Source organism: Crocodylus siamensis, chromosome 7, assembly GCF_052110815.1.
Source record: "Crocodylus siamensis isolate JL-2025a chromosome 7, ASM5211081v1, whole genome shotgun sequence".
Lineage (NCBI taxonomy): Eukaryota > Metazoa > Chordata > Crocodylia > Crocodylidae > Crocodylus > Crocodylus siamensis.
This window is the reverse complement of record NC_143401.1, coordinates 35540746-35565576: the sequence shown is the minus strand read 5'-3', so window position 1 is coordinate 35565576 and position 24831 is coordinate 35540746. Positions and strand designations below refer to the sequence as shown.

General features: G+C 42.9%; 1 protein-coding gene across 1 annotated transcript; it reads right to left on the bottom strand.

Moving 5' to 3' along the window:
- Positions 1-710: 710 nt before the first annotated feature.
- Positions 711-24185, bottom strand: PRXL2A (peroxiredoxin like 2A). Its single transcript, XM_090058369.1, has 6 exons — positions 24038-24185; positions 8627-8806; positions 7994-8085; positions 3932-4072; positions 2878-3042; positions 711-1176 (listed from the first exon to the last, which is right to left on the bottom strand). Exons 2-6 carry the CDS (start codon positions 8802-8804, stop codon positions 1078-1080), a joined length of 675 nt encoding a protein of 224 aa, XP_089914495.1. The 5' UTR covers positions 8805-8806; positions 24038-24185; the 3' UTR covers positions 711-1077.
- Between the last annotated feature and the right edge of the window lie 646 nt (positions 24186-24831).

Sequence of the window (24831 nt, the reverse complement as noted above, 5' to 3'; positions counted from 1 at the left end):
CACGGATGCTCTTCATAAGCAGATAGAAAAGTAGAAACAAAAACCAGAAGTTTTGACTAGATTATTTTCTATCCTTGGACATAAGTATTAAAAGAAAAAAAAAATAGTATCAGGCCCAAATAGGGTCAAGGAGAAAAATGGACAAACCATAGAATTTCACTCTAATTCTCACATTAGCCCAGTAATTTGTGGTTAGGTTAGAGCTTCTTTTAAGGAAGAGACAGAGATACCTAGTCTTTATCTGAAAGACTCCGTTAGAAGTAATGAAGAATTTGCCACATCCTTTCACAATTTAATGATCAGTTATTCTTAGTGTTTAATAAGTGTATAAAGCCCATAAAGCTAATAGCTAAGCCATCATTTGAAAGGCGTAAGATTAGACCTAATGTGTAAATATGTTAGCAAATCAACAGCATATCTAACCAGCATGGGCAACTGGTGCCTCCTAAGTCTGGGGAGAACACCAGGTGGGACGGGGGAGGGGGAGGAGGTTCCCCAGCGGTCAATTGCCGAGCCAGCAGCAAAACTGGAAGTGTACTTCCAGTTTCGCGGCTGATGCTTCCAGGGGCGCATGGCTGGGATGCACATGCACCTTTTGCATCGCCAATGCTAACCAGCCTCAATGTAATCAAAAGGGCTCAGTACATTTTCTTCCCTTAGCAATACAGATGCTTCAAAATATTTTGAACAAAGAAAAATAAAGACAGGGAAATATTTAAATGTATTTTAATTATTTTTTAAAATCTCTGACTTAAGTATTCTCCCCAGGTAGCCAGATATTTCATTTGCCTTTCTATCTCTAACCGGGCACATCTAGGCTATGTCAAAATTTTAGACCCAGCCTTTCATTAATACGGTAAGAGATCAAAGACTAGTAGAAACACTGAGTATCCAAGGGGCTACAAAGCAAAAGGAGGTCAGCTATAATCAGAACTTTTTTTTTAATACATTGCTTAGAACTTTCTAACTCTGAGTAGCAAGCCATATTAGAAAGCAATTAAACTGGGAGTTCATGAAGCAGATATGTTGTAAATCTTCCAGGTGAGGTTGAAATCACACATGAGACTGTTCTTCAGCTTATGAAGCTTGTGGTTTTATCTTCTCAACAGCTTCCAGGACAGATGGAAGGCTCACTTTGTCCCCAAATTCTCTCTCACGATGCTCTAAGAGGACACCCTGGTTAGAATAAAGAGGACAAATGTATAATGAATCCTTTGTGTGGTGATATGTTTGAATTTTCACATGTAGGAATGGAAGTCACTTATTGCTTTCCATGTGAAGAAACAGGGGAGAGGTTTCATGGTCTCTAAGAAAAAATATAGTCCAGCTCCTCAGATACAGGAATATCAAGAGACAAACCACATTATGTTTTCTTCTTGTAATTAGTAATGTAGTTCTATATGAGTACGTAGTATGGCATTTTCCTATTAAACTAGATAGAAGTGAACAACTTTAAGTTTCCAAGATTACAGGAGCTTCATTGGTTCTAATCTAGGCTATTTGACTAAACATGGTATTGTTAATTTACATATCAAACATTTTGCTAAAACAGAATTAGGAACAGAGAAATAAAAGGGGCCTTCCAGGCCACCATGTCCAGTCCTCTGCGTTAGTAAACAATTTGCTGCCTACTTTATTAAATTAATAATTTATATTCCAGCAGCACCCATTTCTAGGCAATTTCCAGAGAGCTAGATATAGACTGACATGCTCCCAGCTGCAAATATGGGTGTGGATGTTCACGTGTCTGCATACTGCATACACACCCTATTCCAAATCTCGCTTTTAAGATCTATGTGATTTCTGAACAAGCAACTGTTTCTTGGCAGCAACCACCATCAAAGGGTACGTGTCAAAAAGTGTACTCCAGAAAGCATTAGTCACAAATTGGACGTGCTTTAAAACAGCTTTTTTTCCCCTTCCAAATAAAGTCCTGACCTCTCATCTGAAAATGAATTAGGTTCCCTTCAATGTTGTCTCAAGTTGGACATACAAAGAAAGGAAGAGTAACTGGTCACTATTCATAATTTAGGCAACAGGCTTTTGCTTTAAACAAAACCAAAAGCTTTGCAAAGAGTCTATTCTACATTTTTTTCTCTCTGCTCTTTATTTTTGTCAAACTGTTTAATAAAACTTAAAATTGAAGGCTTTATGATGCTATAGTTAAAAGCTGGATCAAGTTAGAAAGCTGGACCTAAAGTCTACTTTTCCCCAAGTTTGCTGATGTTTGCATTCACACCCGTATGCTGACATTACAGACATGAAATGGTCAAGAAGATGCATCACACATTTGATTTAAGGGGTACAGGGGTTCAGAAATAATTAAATGCTGTGAAGGAGTATCTACTTGTTCATTTGTGTTTTTAAACAATACCAGGTTAGGACTGAGATTCCATATCTTCTCCCTCCCACCCCTCTTCCCACACCGATAATGTGTAAAGCTCACTTATTTGGTATAAATCAAGTGCTTCTACACCAAAATTAAAAGTAAGTCATGATCAAGTTCATCACCAGCAGTATACTGGTAAGTTGTGTGTAAATCAAGTGTATTTAAAGAAGCTGAGAGCTCATCAATCAAAAAGAAAACCTCTTACAGGTTAAAATGTCTGGAAGTAAATGTAAGACTATTTAAATAATATTTTGTTTCATAATGGCAGGGAGCTGAACAAAGTGTGCATCAGGGAATGCGAGTGGAAGGTATTTTGTCAACATCCGACAAAGAAAAAAAATTCTCAAAAGAACATAATGCAAGGCAGATACCTGACATTTCCGGCTGTCATACAACTTTAAGAGTGACCAAGGCAGAAAGCCTTTCAGCTCAGGAAACATTCAGTTGGTGGAAAACCATGACAAAGCCCTTAAAGACCCCTTCAGTACCTGTTTCCCAGCACCCATCACATAGACTCCTCCCAAAATGACCCCTTCTCCTTCCAGGTTACCACTGAACCCATTTTTCCAAGCACGAAGGAAGTTCTGCCAGACTCCTATGCGGATAAGACCCATGAACAGCATTTTTCGTTTGTGAGGACCATAGAATTTTTTCTGCAGAAGGAGAGAATGGAAAAAAAAAACTTAAAAAGAAAAGCAGCAGCAGCAGAGAATCTAACAATTACAGGGGGAATTAAGGTATCCTGCCAGAAGCTACATCCAGGATGGTGTCTCACTAGCAATATTTGGATACAACAGAACTGAATGCCAACTTTTTTATCTAATCAGGACAGAAGTTTCTTTACAACTCTAAAAGGCCACCTACTTTCAAGAGTCAGAAATATACAAGTTCCTCCCTTGCCAGGTCTCCAACCCCACAAATTACTTGCATTCAAGATTTAGGAGACTGAACACTATGCTACATTTGCACCATGAATACTTTGACTACTGACTTTAGCAATGATTCTGAAATAAAACAGGTTTGTTTTGAACAGCACAGCACATTCAAGTGCTTGAGGGAGTGTGGGGTTGCCAACTCCTGTGAACTGAAATCACAAGTCTTATATTTGCTTTTCCTAAAGCCTCTGCAATCATGCACTTTAGAAATCTCAGGTCTCATTTAAGAGGAGGCAAAAATAAAAAGGAAAGTTTCTAGAAGTCATGGTTGCACAGAAAAGACAATAGTTAATAAACAGAATACCTCAGTATAAGAAAAGATTAAGTAGCACAAGGAGCAAAAACAGTTACCAGCTTACTGTGTTAGGGTGCAGGGGGGAAAAGCATGCAAGAACATGTCAACAGTACACAGCTGGAAGACAGATTATAAACTGAGTATATATAAAAAGCAGATGAACTTTTTAAGCTGCAATGCCATTAAGTCAATTGCCACATTCAGACCACATTCTATTCTGGCAGTTGAATTGGTGGCTATTCTCTACAAGTTTCTTCAAGCAGAGGGCTGCATGCCTCTTGCAAAATACAAAGTAAATAAATCTCTTCATACCTTTTCATCCAAAAAGATTTCCCCTTTGAAATAATGCTGAAAATCCTCCACTTCAGAACCAATCTTCTCTTTCACAACAGCGTAAAGGGGGACACCCAGCTGGTCAAGCTGAGGTTTGAGAGAGGAAAGCTCAGAAGCCTCCTAAAAAGACACAGAAAGCATTTCAGCCTTTGAATGGAAGTCTGAAAGAGCTTCACTCAGGGAAAGACATATCTTTGCCAATATGTTAATATAAGGGCAGGCAAGGCTAAACTAAACTAGTGTTTTATTTAAGAATGCAACTTGTTTTTGGGAGGACATAGTCATTGCATGGTTGTGTGCAAGTCCACACAAGGTTTAAGGGAAGTTACAGTCTCACTTTCAGCTTGCACAGCTGAATCCAATCAGCATTTCCTCTATGAACACCTGCAAGACACCAAAGTTATGTTGCTTTGTCTCTTCCTCTGTTTGAGGACAGCAGCAACATTCCATTTATGGATTTTCACCGCAGGAGACCTGTATACAAAAGTTGGGAGGGAAGAAAGGGGAAGTTTTCCCAGTTTCTTCTGGCTTCTTCTGCCATCTCCAACAGGAAATAGATGTGGAAAGAGAACAACTGAAGGGCTTCTATCGTCTCTTTTGAAGTTAAGGAATAATCTGCCTCTACTGTGCCAAAGAACTCTTACAGAAATCTTACTGCTTAAACACCTCTATCTAAATACACCACTTATGAGGCTGAAGCAGCTTGAAGCGCCTTGACTCTGTAAGAACAACGTTCTATAGTATCTGTATAATTTAAAGCAGGAGTTCCAAACAGAATTACTCGGGGAGAGAGAGAGGGGAGGATTCATAAATGAATAGAGAGACATCAATAAGCAAAAGCAAGTACGGGTAATGATAATCACTGTGTTGCAATCTACTACTGCCAGTCCTATATCAGGAAGCTCAGAGAAGACAATGAATAAGGATGAATAAGCATTGTGATAATCTGTGAGTAGCAAATGGGAGACATTTCATACTCCCATGTTTCAGAGATAATAGTTAATACCCTGTAGTCCTATTTACAATGTGCTATTAAATTTTTCCTATTTTTCTAGGTCAAAATTCTAAAATAATTTAAAAATCCACAAGGAGCATGCTAACCACCAGGAGCCACATAGAACTCATTTGTTCTATGATAAATAGCCAAAAAGTCTAACACACAATGCTTTGGGCCTTTACCATGCCAGTGTCTCTAAAAACTAACACCCCTCCAATAATCAGGAACCTTTCTAACCCTCATTAGACCTTGGTAGAAGAGAAACCCTACCATTTGGTTGGAACTGTCTTTTGACGGATAGAGATTAAGGGTCAGAACATCCTTTGTCATATGTGCCTTTGCAAGAGAATATGGTGGCATCAAATGCCCCCTTAACTTTCTTATGCAGGATATGTACACCGTGGACATGAATGGTAGTGCCCAGTCTGCACAGCTCCAATTATCCCTCTTATGAAGGCAGGCACACAAAGGATGGATACCACCTTCGCTCTGTTCTTCCCTCCAAGCCAGAGAATCTCTTAAACCAAAAGCATACATCAAAACTAGATTACTTCTTCCTGCACCAGACAAGAGGGAGCCAGAGGGAAGAGGTATAGGCCCCTTCCCGGTCTGTTCCCCAAAGAGTGTAGCATTATACCACCTCTTAATCTACAGCAGGGTGTTCAACCTCCAGCCCTCAGGCCAGATGCAGCCTATAGTACTGTGTCATCTAGACCACGAGGCTCCACAAAGGTCTCAAAATTTTGCAGTGGGATTGTGGGGGTACTGCTCCCTTGCTGTCAAATCTCTGGACCCACAGGAAGCCCCAGGCCCTGCATGCTGGATACAGTACTCTATCCCAGAAGGCAGGGGCAGTACCAGGCCCCCAGGACCCAATCCCAGCACAAAGGGTATGGGAAGGGCAGTGCCAGCCCCATAGGATCCAATCCTGATGGAAGACAATGGGAAGTGGTGGCTCTAGCGCCCAAGAACCCAATCCAACACCTGGGAGGTGGCAGTGCCCCAGAGGCCTATTCAGCCTGCAGATCTAGCCTGTACCACTCACCTGGCCTGCAGACCCAGAAAGTTGAACACCACTGGTCTAGACTAGTGATTCTCAACCAGGATGCCATGACACTCTGGGGTGCCTCAAGATCCCTTCAAGGGTGCACCATGAGGTTTGTTAACATGATTCACAAAGTACACCAAGAGAGTTCAAATAGGAATTCAATGTTAAAATGTTGTGTCCTGTTATTTTTCCAGGTTCTTTACATCAGAAGAATTGTTCTATTATGTTTCTGTAGCCAAAAAATGAAAGAAAACTAAGAGCTGGCATTTTCCAAGCGGTGCCTTGAGCCTAAAAAAATTTAAGAACCGCCAGTCTAAAGAGTATAAATTTACCATTTCTAGAATACCTAAGACATACTGTACATGCAGTTTGGCAAAACAATGGTTAATACCAACTTCATTTTTCCCCCCATACCCACTGCAAAATGCAAATCCCTCCCTATTGCCCTTTCTTTCTGGTTCTGATAAGCAAAATTAGGGATTGGTCCCAGACTATATTTTTATCTCCACACCACATACCCAAACTTCATCTTAATTATACCTACATTTCATTACGATAAGTTCCTTATTGTAGAGGGATGGAATAGCTTCAGAAGACAGATAAAATATAGTTCCTATCACCTCTAACTCACTGGCTCAAATCTACTCCAAATGCACAAGTTCTGGTTCTCAGAGGTGCTAAGTAAGACTTCAGTTAGATTTATGGCAACTCTAGGATTAAATGGTATTGCAGCTTTGTACCTATGTAAAGTAAAGAAGGGGCAGTCTTGGTCTCAAGTTTCCCAGACAAAAATGTACCCAGTATGAAAACCCATCACATTGCAACTGAGACCCCTGTCATCCACAGTGAAATCAGGGCAAAGATTAAAGGGGAATTTTTTTCTGTTGCATAATTCAGTGATTACCCTTTGGGTTTGGAAAAAACACCCCTTCTCTCAAGTAAATCATCCTTTGAACAACATCAAGATGGTTGTTAACACTGAGAAGTATTAAGTGCTCCATCTGGGGAGGAAAAATCCACAACAAGCTTACAGGCTGGGTGGTGCTAGACTAGCTAGCACAACATTTGAAAGGGACCTGGGGGTTATAATTGACCATAAAATGAATATGAGCCATCAGTATGATGCTACGGTTAGCAGATTAAACAATACACTGGCATGCATCAACTGATGCATCTCAAGCAAGACTGAGGAAGTTATTCTCCCGCTCTACTCGGCATTGATGAGGCCGCAGCTGAAGTACTGTGTCCAGTTCTGGGTGCTGCCACACTTCAAGAAGGATGTAGAGAAGCTTGAGAGAGTCCACAGAAGAGCCACCCATATGATCCAAGGCCTGAAGAGCAAGCCATTTGTTGCCGGTCAGCCATCTACACATGCCATACTGCGCAGTAATTACTCCCAAGTAAAATGTGCCACTTGTATTTACAGGCAGCAAATGTATGCATGATTAGAGCAAATTACTGCACAGTAAGTATCTACATGTGTAGACAATGATGCTTACTGCACAGTAATTTGCTCTAATCTCAAGTAAAGTGCCACGTGTAGACGTGCTCTGTTTAATTGAGCAATGAGTAATAATATAATTGCTATGGGGCATGGAAAGTGGCCAAAATGCAAGTGATAACTGTTCCCAGGCAGGTCTTGTATCAAAAACAGTATCTTTCCTTAGATGTTTCTCTCTCTCTGTCAAGCTTCCCTCAAAATGTGATTCATCAAGAATACTGACATAAAGGGCACCATTCTATATGCCAAGATTCATCTCACTGAACATTAAAAAAAACACGAGAGTGAACAGCAAATATATAAACTGGGTTTGTCCTCCTACTCTGCAGTGGGGCTAAAGAAGAATCTTGCCCATAATATGGCAAAGTGGGGATCAGGATAATAAAGATCCCCGTCAGCTGGGACAGAAACACAATCAGAGTTAGAGAGACTATTTTCAGATATGCAGAGCTTGATGCATTCTTTGAAATCATCCCCCACACCCACCCACAATACCTCTCTGCACAAGAATCATCCAGGTCTCCGCACAGCCATGATGACTGAACCATTCTTCTTCCATAGACCACCAGCTTTGAAAGTCTCTTGTTCTGTTCATATTAGGGAAAAGACCAGCATAAACAACAGCATCTGTTCCAGACTGTTTACATGAACATGGCTTCTAAAGAACAACACTAAGAATAATGGAAAATTCCAGGTTCAATATTTAAAAAAGAAAAGAAAGCCTGAAAGGCACAAAAGGAAGATAGAAGCTGACTATCTTTGTGCCCTAGTGATTTTTAAAGTGTAGAAAAGAAGTCCATTAAAAATATTGCTGATATCAAAAATGCCTTGAATATTTATCACCTTTTCTTTAACCAATACCATCTTCCCCTTATTTTCTTCATTAAAAAGAATCAGCTACTTCCCACAACAGTTGGCGAGTCACGGAAATCCCAGGAAAGAGTTGTTTGCTTTCCCCCCTTACTTTCTAGCAAATGGAATAATGAGTCTGTGAAAATGAAGTCTTCAAACGCTCCACTTTTCTTCAAACAGTTATTTAGTTCCAACCCTGGCCTTGCAGTTTGAACTAATGGAAAACCTCTTTACCATAGAATCTCTGCTCAGGTTTCCTGAATTAAAATTTCTTACCTGGACCTAGAGTTTTTAACTCTATTTCCTCTAAAAACTCCACTGTAGCCTTCTCTGGTTTGGACAGAAGTAAGTCAGTGTTAGCAAGGATTATTCCCGTCACAGCTGCACCGAGAGCCCCAAGGCCAATGGACCATATCCCCATGGCAAAGAGCCCAAAGTCAGGCACACTAGACATCTCTGGAAATAAAGAAGGAAGAAAAAAATATTTCAACTCTTTGATAAATTTCAATGACAGAGGGAGAGAGTGCGTCTGGAGGCAGGGGTGGAGGGGAAGAGGGAGGCTGGTCATAAGAAAATGACTTTAAACCCTGTTTTGACATGGATAGATAGACTGGTTAGTGATAAAGGCACTGAACTGGGTTCAATTATTAGGCTAATTTCTGCAATGCATCACTATTGATAATGAGGGATTCTTAGCTTTTTGCCTCAGAGATGTGATAGGAATGAAGCTATATTAAAACCCTTGAAGCACTCCGTATGGTTGTGAGTGGCATAAAACTGTCTGTATAGGACAATTGCTAAAGGAGACACTTAATCTCTTTGTTACTAGAGTTAAAGTTAGTACAACTCGGTCATCAAACCATTACTGTAAAATACAGTAATTGTTTAAAATAAAAGATGGTTGATAGGACAAAAATGAGATGGCCTGTATGTCTGTTAACACACAGAGGATTTTGCCTACACTCTTCAGCAAATAAATAAAAGAAAGAACAAAAAGAATCAAAATGCACTATAGCGTTTTTTTCAGGTTAGCAATAAAACCAAAAACACAGAGGGAGGTTGTGTAAAAGCAGTAGAAAACCACTCTTTTAGCTAGAAGCAGTGCTGCAAAAATATTAAAACCTTTAAACATACTATCACACTATGACCCAGCACCCCAGACAGCGCTGGACGATTGCTAAGGCTTTAGGATTTTAGCCAAAGCAGTCATATATCTTTATCTCACACTGACTTTATATCAGAAACAAACAACTTAACTTTAGTTTGTTGGCCAAAATAAAACTGCATTAGAAACCAATGCGTTTGCTCAGTTCTGTTTAAGATGTTCTGCCAATCTCTCTACCTAGAGCAGTTTTATTAGCAGCTAGACATAGCCTCCCTACAGGCACCCCAAACCCTTTTTGAGCCTTGTCAGTCAAGGAATCAAAATGTCTTCTAAATGTTCCATTCAGAGAGGAGTTATGAAATCTGCAAAGCAGCACGCACAACGGTGAAATCTCGCCAGTGAACTACAAATGGTAAGAGAAAAAAAGGTTTATTGGACTTTTTTCAGGGAGAGATTGCTAAACACTTTCACCATAATGACTTTGTCCTTAATTCCAAAGAACTTCAGTCACAGAACAAATACTTGAATTCTGTCTACATCCATCTGCAAGCCGTGTTTCTGGATTGGCTTTTCTATTGCTATGTTAAAGTTTATTCATGCAAACAATAACGTCTCTGTTGAACAAAAGAAAAAAATACAACTAAGCTTTTTGAGATTTTCTTAGTCTCTCTCTTCCTTCTCCCCCCAAAAAACGTGCTGATGAGTAGTATCTAAAAAGTTCACCAAATAATTATTTCTGTATTCTGCATTTCTGAAAACCTGTTACACTTTGGACAGAAGCCTTTTTATAGAAATGGAACTTTTCCTGCCTCCCTTTACAGCCAACCCCAAACTCCCGATTCTGTAATTGCCAATCCTTTTGCAAATCCGTAAAAAGAGCCTGCTAGAACTCTAAAATATTGTTTTGTTCTTTTTGTGACATTCAGTATCAAGGAAGACTAGCCTTAGCTATCTCACATTTTTAGATACTGAGTGGAAGACAAGGCCAGTTTAAACAAACTTAACTACAGATAAATGAGAAAGATCTAGCCAGTGTTTTTCTTCTTTTGTATGTAGTAAAATCTTGGCTTATTGCTAATCTTACTTCTCCAACACTGTTTTCAGACATGATGACTTCCTAATCAAAGGCCACAGGACAACAGAATTTTTTTAAATTCAGTGCTCTCCTGCTTAAACTGGCCCAATGAGCTGATTTAGTTTATTGAGACTGCCTGGACCATTTTAGAGGGGGAAAAAAAGTCTGTGAGCCCAAAAAAGAAGCCTAGCAGAGTCAATGATCTCTTCAAACTTGACTTTGGAAGCTGTCAAATCTTTTCTGCTGGATACAATAAACACTGAGGTGCATGTTAAAAAATTTGTTTTTTCTATGGATACACAGCTGTGCTCCCTTGAACTTGTCCCTACCATAACTGGTTAAGAATTATACTCTTTGGGTAGAAATGGTGTGTTTTTGCCTCTCTTTTTCCCAATCTATTAGTATTTTACCTGCGTGCAGTTGGTGAAAGCAAATATTAAGCCCTACCTGTTCCAAGCAGGAGACTTTACGACACCTGCACCTCTCCCGTCTAATATGAATTTTCATTTCTACCTAAAAGTTTTAGAATCTTTATAATCTCCTGTGCCTGAAAGCTTAAAATTAAAGAATTTTATTTTTGCAAATATCTACTTGGTCTAATAAAAGATATCACCTCTGCCATAAGTTTTGATTCCTTATGCCCTATCAGCACTTATCTGTCTATGCAAAGAGATATATTTCACAATTCTTGATTTCTTGGCTGATTAGTGTCAGGTGCTGACCCAAGTTATTGCATTAAAATCTGCTCCTGAAATTTTCCCACAAACTGACATCAATCTTTTTTCACATCATACCTACAAACTGACATATATTCATCTGCATGTCATCGCCACTTCAAAAAGACAGGATCAGATCCTGTGAATGCAACTATGCTGATTTATACCTGCTGGATATCTGAGCAGCAGGACATAAGTCTGCAATAAATTTGTTTTGGTTATGATGGAAAACAAAGCTTTCAGCCTGACTTAAAAGATGTTTTCAGCTCAGAGGACTTTATTCTACTCCCTCTCTTTGCTACCTAGCAGATTTACCACCCCACCCTTGGTAAACTGGCTTTCTAAGAGTGGCCTCTCACACAACTAAACAATCCAAGGCACAGATAAAATAGTTCCCTAAGTCCTGGCAGTCAGTAGAGCATGCTAAATGCCTATGGCTTGATTACTAAAAACACTTGTTAACAGCAGAGATGGAGTTTTAAAACATCTGCTCCACTGAACATCAAGTCAGAGATAGCAAGATCATGAAAAGAAAAACTACCTATGCACGGTAGCACTGTTTCTTCTATTCTCACGTATTGTCTTCATCTGCTTTAATGAACAGCATTCAACAGAACTCTATATGTGCACAAACTCATGGATCTGGATCAAAAACTTAGTATTCTGAAAGTGCTGTATATATTTCCAGAATAATACACTCACCAGCACTTATGCGTTCGACTTCCACACTCTCATCACCAGCTTTAAACCTGAACTCCAAGTTGAAATTGAATACAAGCAATCCAGGAGCAACAACAGATATGCAAGCTTATGCTGACACTGAAAATGATTCTTCAGCCTGCCTCCTTTTTGAAGGAAGAGTCAATGTGGGAAGGACTGGGCAGGATTCCAGAAAGGAAACCATTATGCAACTGCTAATGAGATGAACACATTTTTGAGCACTACTCATTATATCAAGGGGAGCAGCTACCAGCAGACAACTGTTCCTTGAAGAGACAAGATGACTTAAAGTTACTCAGTCTATAACCTTCCAGCTACTTTCCTCCCACCCCCTTCCTTTTTAAATGTTACAGCTGGTGAGGAGTCTGGTATTACAAGTAGCCTGTGGGAACATCCTATGAATTTGCTACCAGGGATAGACTTGAACAAAGGGTTCTGGGCCCCTAGGAAAAATATTTGAGGTAGATGTGTTCATATTCTCTCTCAGTTACCCTCCTCACTGCATGGTAAAGCAACACTGAAAGTAGTCAGCAGATAGCAATGTTAGAAAGAACCAAATTTTTTTTTTTCTGTTTTTTTTTTCGCACCGGTCCTGGAAGCACTGCAATACCAGGTCAATGCATGGAGTGGATGGAACAAGCTCCGGATCCACCACCCAACACCAAAAAGAATCTGCTCAATATAGACCTCCGATGGAGGACATATCAGAGACAATCACCTGCCCTGGGGAGCCCACCTACATGGTCACGGTGCTTCTCTCCCCTATCATATAAGCATGCTTAACATGCAAGACCAAATTTGCCAAACCAATTGCCTAAATTAACCTATTAGGAGACATCAATTCTACTGACAGTGGCCTTTAAATCCCAGTTCATGGGTTTGCGCCATTATATAACTTGAAGATATTACCATGTTTTATAAGCTCAGGGACATAAAAAACACTTCTCTTTAAAGGTATAGGTTGTAGCTGTGTTGGTCTAAGGACATATACAAACAAGGTTCTTTGGGTAAATCCAATATCTTTTATTAAACCAACTCAACTTTTCGTTAACGTTTGGGTCAATCAACAATTTCACTTTTTTGTTATGCAGGGCAGGAGACTGACTGGTTCAGAGAGGCATCTCTCATTAATACTGTCCTGCAGCGGAGTATTTTACGTTCTGTCTACACTGCATACCTTTAATGAACTTGAGCTCAGGTAATGCAATGATTAAATTGCCAACTGATTACTGGATAACATGGTTAGGGATTAAGTTAAGAGAAAGACTAAAGGAACAAACTTTTTTAGGCTGCAAGTTGGGTCAGAGGCAGCACAGTAAGAAGTGCCCACAATCGAAGTCTACTGAAGCCCCATGTCTGCACACTGGATCCAGCGGCTAACTCCCAGACTAAAACATTAGTCTCAAAAATGTCTCTCCCCTGACTTCCCCCTCCCATACGGACTGAAGACAACAATACAAAGGACTTTCAATTAGGTCACAATCATCTTTGATATAGTAATATAAACAGGATCTAAAGGGCATTCACTATGGTAGAATCCAAAGCAGATGAGGTGCCAGCTTCTGAGTGGGGGGTGGTAAGAGCCAGAGAAGCATATGGTTTTAGAGTTACAAAACCAGTCATTTAAAAGCTTCATTCTCTCCCTTTTTCTCACTGAGCCAGAGGCTTAGGATTACTTCAGATGGTAGAAAAGAATTGAGATTAAATAGTCTGAACTGCCAAACCAAGCTGCCTCTGGCACCATCCTAAAGATACACACTGGAAAACATCCTGTATCATGATTAAGGATCTACTGAAATTGTGAATTCATGAAATCTGGCATTGCCCACAAAATTGGCCAAGAGACAGAAGACAGGGGAACAAACAAAAATAACTTACTGAAAACATTACTGAAAACAAAATGCAGTCTCCAAAGAGGGAGCCAGTCAGGGCACTGTGGTAGCCCACCAGGGCAAGGGGGGCATGGATCTGCCTGCTTGAGGGGCTGCTGGGGTGGGGGTGGGGTATTGCACCCCACAAAATGACAGAAGGGCTCCATGTTTTGCCTGCAAAATCAGCGGACAGCTGTCCCAAATTCAGTAGGTCCCGACTCATATCAGGATGGGTTGGTACCAGAGTCTGCAGGACAAGAACTGCAAACTCCAGTTGGGAATGTAACAAAATAATTATTCACCTGGGAGGGCTGAGGCTCCACTGAAAGGGATTAAGTGGTCAAAAATATTTAGTGTATGAACCTTTGTATTCATTGAGTGCCTCTGCAAAATTCAAGCAAGCAGCATAAATTCCAGGACTTCTGCAGAGGCATTCAAAGAACACACAGTGCATACACTAATAATTTTTTACCACTTAATCCTTTTAGGCAAGTCCCAGCCTTCCTAGGTATGTACGAGTTGAAACTGGCACTTGCAAAGGTTTACTTATAACCAAAACATCTCAGGAATGGATTTGCACTGATGATTCTTTGATCAATCTGTATCTAATTTACAACCCCACTAATCTAATCAACTGGTTGCTGGCCATCATAAAGCCTAGCAGGCTCTATTTAAGCTTCTGCTCTATGTGCATGTGTGCTTAGCTGTACTAAAAGGATCACTAGGAGCCTGTCTAATCAACACTTTTCTAAAACGACTGTTAGGCTAAAGTCTAGAGGTTAAAGTCTGTCTACACCAGAAGCTTGCATCAGATCAAGTTAAGCCTTTTAGACCCTGGTCTGGCTAGTCCTTGGCCTCTGGCTCAGTGTACAAAAGGGAAGCTACAAAACCAAAAATTTTAAATTATTGGTTTTGTAATCTAAAAGCTACCTGCTTCTCTGGCTCTTACCCCGACTTAGATTCCACCATAATGAATGCTCCAGATCCTGCTTATGTTACTATATTAAAGGTAATAGTGACGCAATTGAATACAATTAGTATTGGGGTTTTTCTGTTCTGGGAAGGGTACAGACTTTGGATCACACTTTCCCCCCTACATATGAAAAATATTTTCTAGAAAAATAAATTTTGACACTGTTGATGGAAATGCACCAGTTTTGTCAGTTTTAATAAGATATTTTCAGTGATTTTTTTCCATGAAAAAGATTTTACTGACTGATAAATTGTGTCAATCAATTATATAAACTTGTCAAGTTTAGACTGCATGCAACTATCATGTTACTAAATTAATTCTTGCTGAATGCTTCCAGATCTACTATGGTTTACAACCTCAATTAAAATAAATATTATAAAATAATGCGCCCCTCCACACACACAAACTCTGCTTTTTAGCAAGAGTCTTATGCATGCTAAGAGAAGTGTTAAAAGTATGAGGCTCTTAAATGTAATTAATAAGGTCATTTACTATAGCAGACATCTAAACTAATCAGCTAAATTCTTACACTGCACTCCTAAACCCAGCACCTAATCCCTGGCAGCTCTAGCATCAAACAAGCAACGAACTGTTCCACCATTCTTTCAAAGAAACAGGGAGCTTGGGGTCATGTCACGTGGTCTAACAGCAGATTCTGTGGACCAAATCCCTGCTTCCAGCTTCCCTCCAGAATAGCCCCACTTCCACTTATTCTTTGTTTCCAAATCCCATATACAGAATTCAAAACAGAAAGAAAGCTAAGTTAGATACTGTGCTAGGGTGAATACAGAGTCAAAACAGAAACGTTCATTAATCGCTGTGTCTGTAGGTGAACTAGAGAGAAAAAAGTGGCAGACTATCCCTCTTTTGGGATTTTACAAGCAAGATTCCACCAAAAACTGCAGAGCTGAAATTCTGTGAAAGTTTGGAGGGGGGGGAGAAAAGTTTGAGACACAATCTTCTCCCCAAATCCTGGTAATAGTTACTATTAGTACAAGTTTAAACCAAGCATTACATCAAGGTGGATGAAAAAAAAAGATTACTTAAATTGGATTTCTACTTTTTTACGTGTAAATTATAAATAAGTGTAACCCTTTTGCCAGACACTGGCAGGCGGGGAGGCTTCACCTATGCCCAGGCAGTCTGGGACTTGGGGTTTAAAGTTTTCCTCTTAATCAATTAATTTAAAAAAAAAGCCAATTAGGCTAGGGGTCGAATGCCTCCTGCTTAGTACACTGCACTTTTATTTACACTAAACAACAGGGGTAACCCCAGACAGTAGGCCCAACAAAAGCCACAGGTATCTGCCCAGGTGCAGTACATCCTGTCCCTTTCCAGCTTACCCAAGCAGGGGACAGAAAACAAGACTGCACCCGCCGGGCCTTGATCATCTGGTCCCTCGCCGCTCGGCTCTGGATCTTGATGATGGTCTTCCGCTCTGTCCCAAAGGTATTAGGGCCACGAGTGCTCACCTCGGGCAGTCTTATCCCCTCCTAATCCCGCCTGCCATGACTTTGATGATCCTATCAGTGGTGGAGGGGTCCAACCGTCCGGGTTCGGTTACCTCAGGCCGAGGGGTGATGGTCTTCACGAGGCTCCAACCTCCCCTGTACCTCACCCTATATCTAGCCACGACAGTGTGCTGATGCTGTTTTCCACAGCCAGCCCTCTCTATGCGAGAACGTATTCCTGGGTCTCACTTGAGCCAGGGTTGTATGGCCGAGTCAAACTAGGCCCTCTAAATCTTTGGCCTTTCGTAGCCCTTTGCCTTACTTGTACCTTGGCAGCCCGGGGAATACAAAATTAACAAATAAAAAGAAAAGATGCTAGCACCAAACTCCCTACCACCTCTCAATAATCCAATAGATTACTATCCTGGAGCATCTAAGTTACAGCGTGCCCCCCTCCACTGGCTGCCCCCTTAGTGCTACCTATTCCCTACCCTTAGCGTACCCTACGTGTATCCAACCCTTGACGTCCCTTCCGCCTCAGAGAAGTAACCTTCCTCTGACGGACTCTCCTGGGTCTTCCGTCTAGGACATGATGGTCTTAGCTAGCCCCTTGACCGTTCACCTCTCTCCTGGGCGATTCACTGGAACCAGCCTCTGCCGGTAAGGATCCTCCTGCAGGCTCTCCTCGTGGCTTCAGGATGATATGCAGCCTGGATACCTCCATCCTTCTAAGCCTGGTAATACGACTTTATACTGATGCTTGTCCCGGCGTTCTCCTGCCCTATGGGCAGCACTCTCCAGCTCCCCCTCCTCCTCAGTGGGTCTAGGAGCTACTTTCTCTTCACTCTTTCTCCACCTCTCCTCCCCTTCCATCTTGCTGTCTCCCCTTCTTATCCTTCCGTGCCGGCTCTCCTCCCCCTTCTCTCCAGCTGCTTTCACTTTAAAAAAAACCACGGCTAACTAGCCGCGCAGGTCCCGCCGCGGTTCCTGCAGCAGGTAGGGCGTTTTTGCTTGTTTTTCCTTCTCTTATGTTGCCCCCCCCCCAGAGTCCCTCCTTGACCCTTTGGGGTCCATGTCCTCCCCTTGCCCCGGGACAAAGACACTCAGATATAGAAGACATGGGTACATATAGCACAGCTGAAAACACACACACAGCTAAAACCATATACAACACACACACTTTACAATACAAAACAGCTTGTACATTTGGTGCAGGTTACATAAAGTTTTCCTTTTTAAAAATAAACCAGCCTAAGAGGAAATTTGAAATTAATACAATACAAATTAAGGTATACATTCAGTATAATCCATTAAAATAATTTAAATAAAATAATATGTTGAGTCAATGGGTCTCTACTAAAAACTCTGGAGTTAAAGGGTGATTTTCTTTTATATAAGAACGAGGAGAGAAAACATTTAACTTCATCCGAGGCCCAGCTTTAAAAATATGGCACAGTATTTCAGGTATTAAGGGCCTGACCCTACAAAAGATACAGAGTCTCTACTACTGGATGCAAAGGATCAGCTAAGTCTTCACAGGTGTTAGAATCTGCCCTCTGACTCCAGCAAATACCAGTGTAAGTGCTACTTCGTACCCACTGAGCCCACCTGAATGGTATCAAACTCCTCCTCTATTTTTTCAACTTGTGCTCCGATTAAGTCAGCTCTCAAATTAGAAATATTTGCTATTTTTCACCCATAATGGAAGCTTATTTTCCAGTTTATGCGAATATAAATCACCTACCAACCCCTTGCTCCTGTGTACTTCAGTTAAATGGCCTTTCTCGGTCCCTTTCCATATGTATAAAGATGCACACATTAACTTCAAGTGCTCTCAGTGTTTCTCAACCTGTGGGTCCCAAGAATATATGAAAGGTTCACAAACAAACTTTAAAAATGGATTCTCCTTTAAAGGAGAAAAATGTGGGAAACCATTCCAGCCTGCTACTCACACACCCCTGCCCCACACACCCACCCACTGACCCACAGACTGGGGGGCTGGGGCTTGGGTGCAGGGTGCAGCAGGTCAGGAGTGAAGAGCACTGGACTGGCACTGGCCATTGATAGTTACAAATGGGTCCGGGTACAAAAAAAGTTGAGAACCACTGGTAATCCATTTCTCTAAAGTAACATACTACAGCACACAAAGACAGAGGGTTACAATAGCAGAAATGATGGATTGTTAGGGTGGAGTGATTTTCGGGGGGGAGGGAGGAGGGTGAAGAGTGTGGTGGGTTATGTGACAAAGAGAAGGAGTCTTGTTTTTCTGTTAATTTCTTGTGTGAAGGAGAGAGGGGAACAGAGTGAGTGCGTGCAAGAAAAAGGACCAACACAGGGCTTAAGACACTGGGTTTGGAAAAATTAGATCATTTAAACACTGGCAAAAAAACCCATCTGCTGTAGGAAGGCTTTTATTTACAATCTCTCTTCCCTTTTTTAAAATAATATAATGAGTAATCCTCAGTGTGACTTACTTTTAACCATTTGGTTTCAGGGTCTAGCTGAGACATAAGAAATCATGAACGGCTATCTTGTGCAAAGCCTGCAACTTTAGAATAATTTACTGGTACCACTAGCATTATTGCAACTAAGCATACCTCAGACTGTGAATTAATAGTACCTAAAAAGAGACTGTATTCATTATCAATTAAAATTATGGATGAGTTCATACTCAGGACCAGCAAAATTCAGCAAAATAACATAATGAAATGACTGCTCCATTCATTTATGCAACAAATTCTCACTTTTGTCTTTTTCAGAACCAACATTTCACTAACATGGTGCAATCATTTCTGCTGGGTAGAGTGTAACCTGGTTGTCCAGATACTGCTAGAAGGCTTCTGGGTACAGTGTACAAGAATGAAATTGAACAGTGTGCAAAAAATATTGAAGGGGAAAAGTGTTAATCTGAGTTTTGATGGATGGAGCAATATACACAGTGATCCAGTACGATGTGCTTGTATGACAACAGAAGGCAGAATTGTTTGTTTTTCTCAGAGAAACAACTGATATGTCAGGAAATGCCCATACTGCAGAATATTTAGAAGCAGCAGTGAAAGCTGCAAGAAACTGTGAGCAACAATTCAAGTGTCATATGCAAAGCTTTGTCTCAGATAATGCTGAAAATGTAGCAAAGATGAGAAGGCAATGAAGCAAACCTGTTCCAACATATGGATACAGTGCTCATTTGGTGCATCTTTTAGCCAAAGATTTAAGTACACCAGGAATAAAGGAAAATGTTGTTGAAATAATTCCCTAACAACCAGTTTGCTTTAGTTTCACTGAAGAGAGCTGGCTGATCCAAGCTAATTCTCCCCCAAGGCGTATGACTGAATAAAGTGGTTGACTGCTTTGAGCTATGCATTAAGGACTTGGCCTATTCTCGTGACCAGCTATAAAGAAAATAGTGACAAAAATGATGGAAGTATCACAGGCAGAGTAGTCAATGGAGAAGATATGCTGAATACACTAAAACTTATTTCCATGGTGTGGTGGGCTCACTGCTTTTGCCTGGCAAGCCCAGGTTGGAGACAGACACTTCAAATGGTGGAACATTTCCACTAATCTGGTAACAGGTGGGAGGGGCTTGCCTCACCCCTGCTCCAAGGTGGGGGGATGTGAGGAGCCCCTCGACCTAACTGAAGACTATTCTTTGCAGGTGTAAATAAAAGGCAGATGCAGCGAGGGATGGCGAGGAGAGAGGAGCTCCAGAGAAGACTGTCATCTGGACTGCCCCCCCCAAGCTGTGATCTCAAGTGGGCTATTAACGACAACTTCAGGGACTATCTGTATGGCATCAAGTTGCAAATGTAGATGGATAACAATCCCCTGACATATATCTTGACCAGTGCTAAATTGGATGCTACCAGATATAGAAGGGTTGCAGCCCTGGCAGATTACTCCCTCAGTCTCCACTACCGGGCCGGGCGAAAGAACACTGACGCAGATGCCTTGTTACCCTTGGCCACCCCCGCGCCTTTGAATGTACTGCCGCCAGATGCTGTTAGAGCTCTCTGTGACCTCCCTATGAGAGACCCCACCCCCAAAGGGTTCAACAATGTTTGCATGGCAGAGATCCTGGGGGTTCCTCCCAAAGGGATTCCCTAGGCCTGGAGGCATTATACTGCATTAACCCCTTCAGCACTCCCCCAGATAACTGCAAGAGAGTGGCACGCTGCCCAATACTGCAACCCTGTAATTTGAGATGTTTTATGGGCTCAGCAAAGGGGGCCCATTAATGCAGTGGGCAACCCGATACGCAGACTTCTTTTAAAGGAACGGGAAAAGATGTGGTTAATGGATGGGGTACTCATTGGGAGGTACACCATGTGGAAGGGAAGGGTTGGCCATATTGCAGTTGGTCCTCCCACGAGAACACCGTGCTCTGGCTCTCTGGGCCTTCCATGATGAATTTGGTCACATGGGAGTGGGATGTACCCGGGCTCTGACCCGGGAGAGGTTCTTTTGGCCCTGGAATGATGCTACTGGGACACACCTGTACCTGTTCATGTTTGGGCGACAACCCTGGTTACCTTATGTTGACTTATGCTTCGGGATCAAAAAGGCATATGGGCAGCAACAAACCCATGGACAGTATGCTCAACAGCTCAGGGATTATCTCCGTCGAGCCTACTGTAGTAGTAGATTTAATCGGGCTTCTGGCCTGCTTGACTAGAAAAACAGACAGCAACCAGAAGTGCTGATACTGCTTATTTCAGTTACATATTCTGAGATAAGGAATCCTGCATGCCTTGTTACCCTGTGCACAGGTGTTTCATTTAAGTAAATTGCCTGCATGTCTGTGTGTAATTTATTATCATTTTGGTTTCTCCAAGGTCGTATTTTTTTTCTCTTTCTCTGTCTTAAGTATAAATATGCTTGTAAACTTATAGAGTTTTGCAAGGATTGCTTTGAAACAGACAAGTGGGTGATTCCCCTTGCTGTAAGAAATTCTCCCCGTGATCACAGTATAGCCCTAAATAAAGAAAAGCTGGCTCTGTCAGTTCTGATTCAACCACAACGCGAAGGTAGTGTGGAAGAAATTAAACATCTCACTGGGGATTTAGCAGGCCGCAACAAACAGCATCGAAAGAGACATTGTGACACCCGAATCAGAGAACAAGGGTTGAGCCCCGGAAACCAGGTATTGCTGAGGAACCTTGGACTGAGGGGGAAGCACAAGATCGTTGACTGATGGAGGGTGGATGCATATTCCATAGTCAAGAGGATGGGGGACCTACCCATTTATAAGACTGTCCCTGAAGAGGGATCTAGGCAATGCTGCATCATACACAGAAATCTCCTTCTACCCGTCAGAGAGCTACAAGGGCCTCGTTTGCCAGAGGGGAGAATACCCCTTAACAGGCCACGGCCTCTCTAACCCATCTGGCCAACGGAAGAAAGGGGACCCCCTCCTCCACTTCCGCAAGACTGATTCTGAGTCCAACTATGAGGGATAGTACCCCTCTCAATTCTACCACTCTGGGACCCACTGCATTGGAAGAGAATGACAGAGAGGGCAATGACCCAGCTGGGCTGCCCCTTGAGAGCACCAACACGAGGCCTGTGCCTCCCACTTAGGGGGACAGAACCCCCATGTCTGGGGCTGCCCCTGCCTCTCCCAGAATTTCCTGGAGCACCAAGCAAGATCATACTCCCTGGCCATCTTTCCTGGAGCCCCAATGCAAGATCGAACTCCCTGGCCTCAGCGGGAACAAAGACCTGTTAACATGTTCACTTACGATGCCCTTTGGGTACCTGGGGAGGTACCCATCACTGTCCCTTGGACCCAGTGAATCCAGAGGAATACACTCTTCACTGGGGATGGTGAAGGGTTCTGGGGGGAGAGCGTGGCAGGCTCACTGCTTTTGCCTGGCAAGCCTGGCTTGGAGATCCATTCTCTTGCCCTCTGCCGTTTGAGGCACATAGGCTTTTATCTGGATCTTAGCTTTCATGCAGATCACAATGGTCACCATGGGAAGTGCAACTGCATCTGTTGTATGAGGGAAATAAGCATCTGTTCATTTTGTTCTTCTATTTTTGTTTTCAGGATTTTCGCATCTAGGTACACAAATTAGGGCCTCAATGTGCTAGGCTTAGAACCAATAAGCTGCAAAAGAGCAGAATCTCATCATAACCTAGGACCTACGTTATGATGCAAAATGACAAGTCAAGGAGATGCACAAACTCAGTGGAAAGGATGCAGCAACAGTAAGTGGTGTAACAACAAGACATCATAATGAGCTGGCACTGACATTCACAGAGAAGAGTTCAAGCAGTTTTTAAGTTTGTGTCAAATACAAATCTAAAATCTAAGATTTTAGCACTACAAATCATTGACGCTAATATCTTGGAACCTCTGTTTTCCCCTTTTCCTAGCCTAGACCTTAAGTGGCAATTTATTATGGTCTAATTTAAAGGAGCAATATAAAAATAAAATGATTCTTCATATTTAATCTCCACAGCAGGAATAAATACAATATTGCAATAAATATAGCCAGGCTAAGCATCACCATCACAATCCAAAACCACTGTGAGATTAGATTGTTGCAGGTCACAGGATTACAGCACTATAAGTAGTTCAAATCAACAGCTTAGATAACCTATTTCATACAATGCTATTCCAGCACCACCCCAAGCAGAGAGAGCAATTTCACAATCAGTTTGAAGTGGTTTTTAAAATACCAGACTGTATTTTCAGTAACACTTTCAGGAACAGATATCCTTTAGAAAAGAAAGTCCCTGCTGAGTTGCATATTATGCCACATGAATCTCTGGAGCTATACAAGTGTGTTAATAATCAAACTTTTGCCCGTTCCCCCCTTCATGCACTATTCCATCTGAGAACAATGCCAACAGATTTATAAATCAGTAAGGAGCCGGGGGATGTCACAGACACACAGACGCCCTTTGCTTTCAACCTCTCCCCTCCAGTTCAACAATTTAAAAGCCTCTGTAGATGTAATTTCAATGCCAATTTAGAAGATGCAGATAATTTTTCCTTGATGATTCAGCCTTAAATCCTGTAAGTCCCTCACTTGAGCCACCCCAAGAGGTGCCCAGCAACCACGGTAATGCAAAGAAAAGCTATGGGTACATCAGAGTTGTAGATGTCAAGGTTTCAAGGGCAAGGCAAGATGCCATCTTGTGGACTACACACTTGGCAGCAGTCATCTCCATGCACACGTGGTTTCATTAGGCCAAACGCAAATGAAGTCCTGTGACCTGTGCAGAAGGGGAAGGCAGTGGGTTTCTTCCAGGATCTGACCTGAAATCATCGCCCCACTCAGTGAAGGGGGAAGGGTGTACCCAGCACTGACTCGGGCCTGGGAAGACGCCCGGGGCTGCAGCCCCCGACAGCCAGCCAGGCCCTGGTTACACCTGACATACAGCACGCAACACACTGGCCAGTCGCGCAATAAATGCAGACTTGCCACACGTACAAAGCCAAGTGCGGAGCCGGGGGATGCAGGAGGCCGAGCCGCCCCCAACGAGTCATGAAGACCCCAGTAAAATGAGCCTCCAAGAGCCGCCAGCGCCGAAGCGGGGTGAGAGAGAAGGTGGAGGTGGAGCCGGGCCCGAGTCCGAGCCCGGGCTGGCGGGAGCCCAGCAGGCTGCGAGCCCCAGGTCCGGCTCCGCGCGGCGGCAGCCGGGTCCCAGCCGCCCGGGCGCGAAGGACTCGGGGCCCCGCCGCAGCGGATCGCGCCAGTAGCGCCCCCCCCCCCCGCCAATAACCCCCGGCCCGGAGCCCGCGGGGCGCCCGGACCGTCTACTCACAGCGGCGGCCGCAGGCGCCGCTCGTCTCCAGCAGCCCGGGCAGGAGCGCACGTGCGGCGCCCGAGCCCCGCCCCGCCCCCGCGGAGGTCGTGCGGCAGCCCAGCCTGCCAATCCGGGAGCAGAGCCGAGCCGAGCCCCCGCGGCTCCGCCCCGCCAGGCTGCGTAGTCGCTGCAGCGCCCTCGATTGCAAGACGAAGGGAGGAAGGCTCTGTGGTGCTGCGAGCGCGGCTTCAAGCGGAGCTCCTCGCCGGCTGCAGTGACTGCGGTGCAGCTGTGGGCGCAAACCCAGCCCGGCCCTGCTTGGCGGCTGTCCAACGCATGGCCCCGGGGGGCCTGCCCTGCCCTGCCCTGCCGGGGAAACGCGCTGCTGCTTCGGGGAATAAGGAGTGCGTGGGTCTGGCTGCGTGGTCAACCCAGCTACTGGCTCAGCCTGCGTCCTACTGGGATGACAAAGAGCTTCCTGGACACCGGATTAGCTCTGGTGTGAGAGCCAGGGCGGGTAGACACCCCTCCACTGCAAATAAAAGCCTTTCTCTTCACCTGGGCTTGGGGAGGTGAGGGCAGGCAGTGTGAGCAGAAATAAAATATGTGTGTGTGTGTCTGTCTATATATATATATATATATATATATATATATATATGGATCTCTACGCATATGCAAAAGGACCAAGAAATGCCATTTAACTGAAGTACCCAAAAGCAAAGGATTGGTAGATTTGGTAGATGGTTATTTTCCCTTAAACCGGAGAATAAGCTTCCATTTCACATACATACATGTATCTATGTATATATCTA